The 11684-nt window shown below is 34.0% G+C and overlaps 1 protein-coding gene across 1 annotated transcript; it reads right to left on the bottom strand.

Moving 5' to 3' along the window:
• Positions 1–4129: 4129 nt before the first annotated feature.
• LOC107453955 (uncharacterized) lies at positions 4130–9295 on the bottom strand. The gene has a single exon (XM_087162937.1). It carries the CDS (start codon positions 9293–9295, stop codon positions 4130–4132), a length of 5166 nt encoding a protein of 1721 aa, XP_087019063.1.
• Between the last annotated feature and the right edge of the window lie 2389 nt (positions 9296–11684).

Below are 11684 nucleotides of genomic sequence, written 5' to 3'. Positions count from 1 at the left end.
CATTTTTTCACAAATAAATGAATCATGTTCTGATTTACAAAATACACAATTAAATTTTACATTAGTAGCCAATGCTGAAGCTGTGGGAATATTCGATCTGAACTGTTTTTTGTTATTTATTACTTCCCTGGGATTATAATAGTTATAGTGTTTATTTTTCTTAACATTATCATGGAATAATGTAGATGATTCGCGTACTTGGATTTCTTCCTTAATAAATTGAATTAATTCCGAAACATTAAATTCTGATTTTGATTTTCGTTTGCGGTTGTATTCTAAAGTTAAATCTTCTGGTATTAGTTTTAATAATATAGGGCATAATAAGTGTCCATATGTTCCAGAGACTACATTTAAGCTTTCTAAAGATCTAATGTTTACTTCTAAATTATCATATAAATTCCGTAATGCTCTAATATCACTAGAATTTTTTAAGGGATCAAGATTTAATAGACGATTCATATGACTATTAATCACTAAATCTTCGCGCCCAAATCTATCTTTTAACAATTCTATACTTTTCATATAATTTTCTTTAGTCAAAGCAAACCCTTTAATAGCATTTAATGCAATTCCACCCAATAAGCTTTTTAAATAAGTAAATTTTTGTACCTCAGTTAAACTTTCGTTTTCATGGATCGCGATTTCAAATTGATTCCAAAATTCAAGCCATAATGTTGTTTCACCGTAAAATTTATTTATGTTTAATTTTGGAAATTTAACTGCATTACTGTTTGGAACAAATTTAGATTTTTCATATTGTGCGCTGTTAAATGATTCTTCTCCTCCTCTACTTTCTTTTTTTTGCAAGATTTTTGAAAGAAAACAATAGTTTTCTTTCAAAAATCTTGCGATTCGAGATTGCCACTTTATTATTTTTTCAGAATATTCTTCAATTCCAGTAATTTCAATTTCTATTTCCTCACTTTCAATTAGTGGTTCAATTCGATTATTTATTGCTTTTAAACTTTTATTTTTATCAATTAACTGTTCCTTATAATCTATTAATTCTTCGATCTTTTCTTTAGTTTCAACATTATCATCATTCATCAAATTTTCAATCTTTGTTATTAATCGAGTTGTTAATGAGCGAATTGTTTTTCTTTTATTTTTCAAATCATCGTATGAATCCATTATTTAAATCAAGTGCACTCACCTTTAATCAAATTCTTAGCTCCAGGTTGGTGCGCCAATATTAAATACGGTGATATGATCTCTGATCTCGGGGTTTTCAATCATAACAAACGCCTTTTAACATAATATATATTTAATAACAAGAAGGATGATGATGATGGTACAGTGTTATGGAGGAAACTGATTAGAAACTAATGATTTTACATTACTGCGCAGAGCGCCATCTATTGAGCTTTAGAAATTATAATTAATATGGAGAAATAATATTAACAGGGTACACTATTGCTCAACATTACTTGAACAGCTCTTATATCAGGTGAATATTCCTGGAACCCTCTATCATTTGAGCACTTTTTTAAACCATTTTCCAATCGTATCAATTTGGTTAAAATATGTTTCAGCATTAAATTCCAGATTATGCGTGTTTTCCTCCTCAGCAAAAACCTCTGTTTTATTACCAAAGGTTTCCCCTTCACCAAGGTTCCTCTAAATTAAATTTCAGCCCTATGTGTCTAACTTGACCAATTGTTTCCCTTCCAACCTAAAAGTTCATGCTTTGGTTATAAAAGATGACACCCATACGAAATAACCGGTTACTTACATTCATTGGTTTAGCATATAACAATATTAATTGTATGCTTGCGAAGTAAGGAATTCGAAACTATTTTTTTTTCTAATAATAAATTATTCTACTAGTATTTCGAATCGAATAAAAATAATCTCATTCAATTATGAATGTTTCTCTGATAACCATTCTCAATGTTAATTTCGTTTTGATTTCAATGGAAACCATATTTCAGTTCATTAAAAAAAAAAAAAAAAAAAAAAAAAAACAGTTCATGCATAAATTGAGAATTAAGCTATAGATTCCTTTACTGGGAATTCAACTGTCTTACATAACACCAAATTTTTAGACTAATGATTAAACGATATGGTGAAGAAATTTCATTCTTCATTAAATTCACAAAATATTTTAAGAATAATTAATGAAATTAATATTGTTGCATAGTATCAAAATAATCTTTTGTTAATAAGTTCACGCTAATGTCGATCATGTAGGGTTCCACAGTCGGGAAAAATACTAAAACACTCGTATTCACCACGCCGAGTTAAATTCAAGAGTAACTCGGGGATCGGAATATCCACGGTTCAGAGTTACTCTCGGATTAACCCTCGCTTTTTATTCTCCAACCGTTTTCAACAGAGGATTTCACAACTCGAGTTTAACTCTTGCAGGAAATATAACGAGGCCTTTGATTGGGCAAAGTAAAACCATGTGACTTTGTATATAATATAAACACGTGCATTAACAAATTAGCGTGAGTATCGCTACTTTAAGTGGAGAGGTTTTCAGAAACGAAGAGTCAGAACTGTTGATGAAATCTGCGAGTTTGGCGAAATTTCGGCTGGAGAATAACGTTTCGCACTAAACTCGTGATTTTACTCATAGATTACCCGGAGGTAATCTGTGTTGGTGAATACGGACGTAAGAACTGCTAATTTAACATGGTGTTTAGCGTTTTTAAAAGGTGCTTATTTTCGTTATTCAAAAGCCTTTGAAGGTACTTTTGGGTTTTTAAAAAGTACTTAATTTTCCATTATGAGATTCCTTTCTTTACCATGTCGATTTTCGCCACTAATATGCAAAAGTATGCTTTTAACATTGTTCTATTCAACGTTTTCACAATTCATTCTACAACAATCCATTTCGGCCTACCGTCGGTACACAGCGTATGAAAGCGGCAATCATTTTACATGTTTGATGAAATACTTGCGAGTCTAGAATGCATAGCGTTTTTAAAGGAGCTTTTTTTCAATGGGTGTTTTTAAAATGAGATTTTTTCTTTGCCATGTTTATTTTGCCACGAAATATGCAAAATACGTTGTCCTATTCTGCTTATTATCAATTAATTCAACCCCAGTCTACTTCGGATTACCGTTGGTTCGTAGTGTATGAAAACACCATTCGTTTTGCATGTTTGATGAAATACTTGCGGGTCTGCATTTGAGTATTCTGAGCTGGATTCAGTGGGAAGGATTTTTGTTTCTCATGTGCAACTCGGCTGCACTTTACAAGAGATTCTGAATTTCAGACTTCATTTTCCGTCTTCTGGAATCGAATCGAAAAATCTCTCGAATTTTTGCTGATAACGGGGACTAACTGAGCATTGTCAATTTTTTTTTTCTCTAGTAGCGATAGAAAATTTTATTTCTCTTGTTAATTCCAATGCTTAAAAAGTGCTAATTTTTTATTGAAAAATTTGGCTACGCACTCTGTAGTCTACTGAGCTGGATGCGGTGAGATTATTGCACTCCCATGTGCAACTCTGATATTGCATTTTGCATGATATTTTCACTTTCAGACTTCATTTTCCACCCTCTGAAATCGAACTGAAAAATCTCTCAATCATTTTATAATGGCTAATATAATCAAGAAAAAGAGTTATTTGTCAGAAACTAGTTGTTTTATCATGATCATGTAAAGTCTTTGAAAATTATTTTGCTAATGTATATAGTGCTTACAAATATTTTTGAGAGCGTAAAAATTACTTAAAAGGTGCTTATTTTTTTATGAAAGATTTGTTGTTGATGCGGGGTAACAAAAGGGGGGCTAATTTATCCATGAATCTTCCTTTCTATTTAGTGTGGACTGTATTATCGCTGGTAAGACCGAAAATTTGTTATTTTCTTAATCTGGTAAATGCTAACATTGGAATACGACAAGAGAGAGAGCACCACTACAACCTTATGACAGCTTGTTTATTGCTACTCTGAGTGGTTACAAAAAGTTACTTTAGATGGCGCTGGAGTAAAGATACAACATACTCCCCGCGTTGAAAGACAGTACTGTATTTCAACTATATTAGCAATGAAAATAATATCAAATATAAGTAATATGCAAAAACAAACAATTGGGAAATGACATTACTCTTTTAAAAAGTAGAAAGTAAAAAATAGATATACATATATAAAATTGATACACAAGGAAATGACTTAATCAAACTTCAACTGGTACTGGTAAAATGGCTAGCTTAGTGATAGGACGTTTGAAAATACCACGTTTGGTTTTCACACTGCAAACTCTAACACATTTGTCCTTTCCTGGAAACAATTCAACAACAACTCCCATGAGCCATTGATTAATGGGCAAATTATCGTCTTTTACTATAACTACAGTGCCAATAGAAATGTTATCCTTTTCAAAGAGCCATTTCGATCGTTGTTGTAAATGGCACAAATAATTATTTGACCATTTTTTCCAAATTGCTTGGGTAATTTTTGTAGTCAATTGCCACCTACTTAACCTATTATCTGAAAGATCAATTAATTCTGGTTCAGGAATGCTTTTTATAGATCTTCCTATTAAAAAATGAGCTGGTGTTAAAACATCCAGATCATCAGCATCACTGGAAAGTGGCATTAAAGGCCTTGAATTTAAAATACCTTCGATTTGATTAATAATAGTAAGAAATTCTTCGTATGTTAAAGTTAAAGTACCGATTGTTCGTTTTAAGTGAAATTTAAATGATTTTATGCCACTTTCCCATATTCCACCAAAATTTGGACTTCTAGGGGGAATAAACTTCCAATTAATTCTCTCAGAAATAAGAAATTTAGATAGAGTTTCATCTGGCTTACTAACTAGATTATACAAACGTTTAAGTTCTCTATTTGCTCCTAAGTAGGTTTTGGCATTGTCACTATATAATATGGAACATTTGCCTCTACGGGCAATGAATCTTTTAAGGGTTGCAATAAAAGAGTCAGATGTTAGATTAGAAACAATTTCAATGTGAATAGCTTTAGTTACAAGACATACAAAAATAGCAATAAATATTTTTTGAAACGGACCTTTACGTTGATTTTTGTTTTTTATGAAAAAAGGTCCTGCGAAATCAGTACCAGAATTTAAGAAAGGAAAAGTTGGTTTACATCGAACACTAGGCAAATCTCCCATTTTTTGAACTAAAAATCTAGGTTTAAATTTAGTGCAAATGACACAATCATGAGCAATTTTTCGAGCCAAATTCCTACCATGTATTATCCAAACTGTTAGTCTTGACAAATTTAATAGTGCCTGTGCACCTATGTGACAATTTGATTTGTGTAAATTTAATAAAATAAGCTCAGAAATTTTATGATTTTTAGGCAAAACTATGGGATGTTTGCTTTCATAGGGCAAATCAGAATTTGTTAGACGCCCTCCAACCCTTATAACATTTGCTGAATTATCAAAAAATGGAAACAAAAATTTCAGTTTGCTAGTAACATGTACTGGTTTACCTGATTTCAATAATTTAAATTCTTCTGCTAAAGATTCCTGCTGCACAAATGAACATAACTTTAATTCTGCTTCACTTACCTCACAGGATGTAAGATTTCCACTTCTCTTAATTTGATTTCGACAGTTGTAAATAAACCTGTATACATAGGACATTACATTAATCAATTTTGAATAAGAATTTGTTATAGAAAATATTTGGTTTGAAAAACTGAAATGAGAAATTAATAGATTAATGTCCTGCGATGGCTTGAGTTCAGATTGATACATCTTTGAGTCCCTTTCGGAAAATAGTTCACTTTCAGATTCTGAGTTCTTTCTTTGATTTATGGTGTTGGAACCCTGCCACCATAATGAGTGATGTAAAAGTTCCTTTGCTTCACAACCACGTGACAATATATCCGCTGGATTGGATATCGACGGAACATAGTTCCAAACACAATTCTGTGATAGTTGTTGGATTTCTTTTACTCGATTGGCGACATATTGTTTTAACTTTAAACAGTCAGTTTTTATCCATGCGAGAACTATTTTTGAGTCTGAATAGATATAGCACTGTTCGTTGGGGACATTCAGAGAGTTCCGTACTTTGTCCAGTAGCCTGCATGCCAATAGAGAAGATAACAGTTCAAGACGTGGAATAGTGAGTTGTTTTATAGGAGCAACTCTTGACTTAGAACACAATAGTTCTGATGTAAGATGGCCGTCTTCATTTCGAGTTAATACGTAAATTGCTGCTCCGTAAGCAAGTACACTGGCGTCGGCATAAACATGTAGTTCCATTCCTGATGCATTGTCTGTCACTTTGCGTTTCACATGTAACTCGTGTATAGCTGGAAGATTGTGGACAAACAATTCCCATTCTTTGGCTAAATCTGGAGGAAGCACATCGTCCCACGTTAACTTGATTGTCCAAAGTCTCTGAAGGAAGATTTTTGCTCTTGTGATAATTGGGCCCAAAAGTCCAAGTGGATCAAAGATACGTGCTATGACGCTAAGCACATCTCTCTTTGTATTGGTTTCTTGCCCTTTTAACGAAGTGAGTTGAAACCGGAATTCATCTGTTCTGGCATTCCAGATGACACCCAACGTTTTTGTAGTCTCGTCAGTGTCGGTAAATCTGTGCTCTACGACATCAGTTGACTCGTCTAACTCAACTGCATTGGATCTCCACTTATGTAACTCCATGCCACAAGATCTTAGAAGACCAGACAACTCAGATTTAAGACGCACAGCTGTAAGTACGTTGTCCACTCCACTGACCACATCATCCATGTAACTATCCCTCGCGAGAACCTCGGCCGCAAGAGGAAATCTTTCAGACTCATCTTTGGCTGCCTGGAGGATTGTTCGAGTGGCCAAAAAAGGAGCTGAAGTTGTGCCGTATGTTACGGTTTTCAATCGGTACGTTTTGCAAGGTTGATACTCGCTTGTTTTCCAAAGGAGGCGAAGAAGGTTTCTTTGGGAAGGCTCAACTAATATTTGACGGAACATTTTTTGAATATCTGTCGTGAACACAATGTGATGTTTACGGAAACGCACCAAAATGTCAAAAATGTCCTCGTTTACCTGTCCTTTCATTTGTAGATCATTTAAGCTTACACCAGTTGAAGTAGGTGCAGAGGCGTTGAAGACTACTCTGAGAGGAGTTGTAGACTTTTCAGGGCGGTAGACTCCATGATGCTGCAGATAGCAGTGAGGATAATTGCTTTTATCCTCTGGATCTTGATCATCCTCTGCTTCTACGGGCTCCATGTGACCCATGTCTAGGTATTCTTGCATGAATTTAATATAATGACTCCTCATAGTGTCATTTTTAGAAAGCCGTCTCCAAAGCTGATTAAGTTTTTGCTCTGCTAAATGTTTGGATTCTCCCAGCTTATGGAGATCTTTGATTGGCATTTGAACTATGTATCTACCAGTGTCGTCTCTCTTGTGCGTATTTTGATAATGCAGCTCGCATAAATTATCTTCTAGGCTCATGTAATTGAGCTCTTTTGAGCTTAAGCACTCCTCAACTTCCCAAAACTTTCTCAGGGTTTGCTCTAAAGTGTTAGTAGATTGGCTGATTAACCCACAGAAGTCTTTAGCTTTATCCTGACTATTTGTACATATTGCTCCCGTAAAGATAAACCCAAAAACAGAATTTCTCAAAACTATTTCAGTACCTGGTATGTTAATATCGCCTGCCCTCATAATTTCAAAAAATGCTTCCGCTCCTATGAGCATGTCTATGTTAGCTGAATTTGCGAAAATATTAGGTTCTGCTAAATGTATGTTTTTAGGTAACTCAAATTTCTTTAATGATAATGGTGCCGTTGGAATAAAATCTGTTATCTTTTTCACAACTAAGAAATCTAATGTTTTAAAATAAGTCCCATCCCTGTTAGTAATATCAGCCTGTAATTTCCCTTTTACAGCAGTTTTATTGTTACCTAACCCTGCAATGGGGTTGTTTATTTTTCGCAATGGGACCTCTAATGCATTAGCAAGCACTTCGGTTAAAACGTTAGAAGTTGAACCACTATCTAAAATACACCTAGCTTTAATAAGAGAACGAGTTTTGGAACTCCTACTAAATACCTCACATGTTGGCAAAATACCACTTTTATTTGAATAACGAGTATTTTTATTTATTAGCGATAAAGTTTGAGCATTAAATTCAGCAGCATTAATATTCGGAAACGTATTTTCCAAAGCCCTTGAATTATCAACATTTGAAATAAGAGATTGCTGACGCGACGAGTCATTTACATTTTCCCTTTGACGCCTATGAATTAATGTATTATGTCTGCGACCACAACTCGAACAAGAATGTTTCGATTTACAGTTTCCCACAGAGTGCGATTTCGATAAACAATTATAACATAATTTGTTTTTTGATATGGCTTCAATTCTTTGCTCAACATTAAGCTTCAGAAAATAATCGCACTTAAAAATGGGATGGTTATTTGAACATAAAACACATGGCGGTACATTTCTCTCATTGACTAAAAATGATCTTGACCTTGACTTTTCTGGTTTCACTTTTAGTTGTACTGTTTGAGAAACATTTTGATAACTTTCTAGAATTTGTGCTCTTTTTTCCAAAAATAATAAGAAAGAATCTAATTTTGGAACTTCCTGCGAGTTTAAACTTAATTCGTATTGTTTTCTAGTTTCTTTATCGAGTTTTGAAATGATAATATTTAAAGCGAAAATGTCTGATAAATCATTTCGTTTATATTCCAAAACATGAAGAGCTCTCAGATTTTTTCTTATAGTGTCAATTAGATGCCTAAGTTCCTTGGCGGATTCATTGTTTATTTTTTCGACATCTAATATTGCTTTTATGTGACTCTCAATAATTAAGCGTTTATTTTCGTATCGCTCCTCCAACGCTTTGAATAATGACTGAAATGTATCGTCAAGCGTTTGAAGGTTTTTTGCCTCTCCTATTAGAGAAGAATTTAAGTAATGCAACTTTTGTATATCATTTAACTGCTCATTTGACGTAATAATGTTGTCAAATTGTATTTTAAATAATTGCCACTCATCGTATCTTCCTGAGAATTTCGGCATGGGTATTTCAGGAAGAGTTATGCTTTGTTTACTTGCAGTTTTTTCTTTTAAATTTTGCGGGTGTTGCATTAACGTATTTTCTAAATTTGATTGATTTAGAGTTTTGAAACACGTTTTTATAGTGGTTTTTGCGTACAGTAATTTGTCATTGTACTCTTCGCTTGTTGCGATTTCTTGTTCGTATTCCGTTGCATTTGTTATAAGCTCTTCAATTTCTGAATTTAAGTTTTTTATGTCTAATTCTTTACTATTTAAAATTTCCTGCAGTTCGTTTAGTTCCGCTTCATTTGTTTCATAAGTTTGTTTACCTTTATTTTGCATAAACGCGTCTAATCGAGTTATTGCTTTTGAAATACTTGATCGAATTGTGGTACGTTTCTTTTTTAATTTGTCAATTTTCTCCATTGTTAATTGTTTTTAATTTAGAAATTCCTCAATAGTAAATTTTAATATGAATAGGTAAGATGAATCATTTGAAACAAAACAATACAAATGTATTTGTGATTACCAACATCTATACAGAATATTTTGATTGTTAAGATACTACTTTTACTAAAAACAATAAATTTGAAAGTTTATTTAGATTATAGTACCTAATTATATACTGTAAAATTATTTACCTCCGGCTCGACGGACCATTATGTTGTTGATGCGGGGTAACAAAAGGGGGGCTAATTTATCCATGAATCTTCCTTTCTATTTAGTGTGGACTGTATTATCGCTGGTAAGACCGAAAATTTGTTATTTTCTTAATCTGGTAAATGCTAACATTGGAATACGACAAGAGAGAGAGCACCACTACAACCTTATGACAGCTTGTTTATTGCTACTCTGAGTGGTTACAAAAAGTTACTTTAGATGGCGCTGGAGTAAAGATACAACAAGATTTGATTACGCACCCTGTTTAAACAACAACGTGGATCATATCTAATTCAAATTAGAAGGATAAGAATTGTTTATGTTATACCATCTCAGACGTGGTGGTGAGGGGAGTTCTTACCGTAGACAAACTACACTTCAACTCTGTGTCTGTTTCCCGACTCACACTACCACCATTTTGGCTTAAATATTTAATAAGTGTATTTTCTTGGCTAATTGCAATAAGCCCAGAAATTTAATAAAATATTTAAAAGAAATTCCTAAAAAAAAAAAAATTCTAATTAGCCATGGCACATAGCAAAACGAGAACGAATTAATACATTCCGGCATTCTATAGAATGCCTAGGCACTGTCTGTAATGCCTAAAACTAGCCGGCTATGTATGAAACGATTTATATTTCACACATTTCCTAGGCATTCTATAGAATGCCAAATGAGAAACCTGGCAAAGTATAAAATAGTTTAGAATATCACGTGGCAAGGCAAATAGCATTTGTCATTCAATAGAATGCCTAGGGAAAGTATGTAATACTTCTCATATTTCATACCTTGCCTAGGAATTCTATAGAATGCCGGCGTTGCATGCTTTGCCGGCATTTACATGCTTTACACATCATTTACATAATAACCTCATCAGAGCGTTTTTTTTTATTCATACTTTGCCTCAATAGCATTTGCCATTCTATAGAATGCCTAGAAAAACAATGTAATGCTGTTCAAACCTTGCCTAAAAACATCCGGCATTATATTTTTTTTATTTTATCCGCCCTTGAACAGTCGATCCAATTTTTGGTTTACAACTACTAATGTTCAACTCCGTCGTCTTGTAATTGTGAACCATTCCAGAAGACAAGGAAACTCCTGGATCAGTACCCCCAAAGGTATTGATTTATTATGGGAACATAGAAGACTTAGCGACTCGACAGATATAACGTGAATCAGTCACCATTTACTACAAGGGGAGTCTTCGACCGGCGAGGATCGAACTCTTGGACATGGGCCAGTTGCCCAACCAACCAGGCTATCCCGGCATTATATACAATGCCTAGCCATTCTAAAGAATGCCGGTATTTCATAAATTGTCGGTAACATTTATAACTCCAAAAAAAAAAAGAAGTTAAGTTGCACATTATTTTCCGCTTGTTAAAATAACTCCATAAAATGCATTTCACTGTTCGTTTGGAAAGTTTCTTTTCATTCAGCTTGAGTTCCATTTTGTGTACTCTGAGAGAGATATCCTCATTCATTGAGATTGTTTGGACCGTTATATAGTTTGTCTACGGTAAGAACTCCCCCCCCCCACCACAAAGTCTGATGTCATCTGCTGCTATGGAAACAAGAATAGCGTATTTCAAGGAGGGTGGCTTCTCTTCACTCCAGGGCTAACACCTAATAAAACCATTTCTACAATCATCGCCACAGGTCCAGACGAATGGCTAGGGGAGTTCTTACTTAAGACAAACTGTATCCGCACGGATTTGTAGCGCCACCTAGTATAACTTGTAACACTGAGAGAGAGAGTGTGTGTGGAAGGAGAGCTGTAACGAGCTACAAAAAAGCTCTCTTCCAAATAATAATAAATAAATATTGTGAATTTACAGTCCGCTTATTTTCTGTTTATTGAGCGAGTTCATATTTACCTGAGCGTCGACATGAGTGGTCCGCTCACCAGGAGAAAAAATCAGCAAAATTAAAACAATTAACGAAAAGAGTTTCGTTTTGAGTTCTAAGAGATAACCATTGTGGACAGTGTTACGAGAAAACTGTGGATTCGTGCCTTCCCATTCAAAGTAGGATTGTTTTGATTTTTTATAAAATACTTTAATTTACA

The sequence above is a fragment of the Parasteatoda tepidariorum genome, chromosome 5, assembly GCF_982258835.1.
Source record: "Parasteatoda tepidariorum strain Cologne lab strain chromosome 5, Ptep-v5.0, whole genome shotgun sequence".
Lineage (NCBI taxonomy): Eukaryota > Metazoa > Arthropoda > Arachnida > Araneae > Theridiidae > Parasteatoda > Parasteatoda tepidariorum.
This window is presented reverse-complemented; position numbering and strand designations above follow the sequence as displayed.

Bases quoted from the DNA above. Each gene is read 5' to 3' on its own strand.
- LOC107453955 (XM_087162937.1), bottom strand. From the start codon at position 9,295: ATGCAAAATAAAGGTAAACAAACTTATGAAACAAATGAAGCGGAACTA.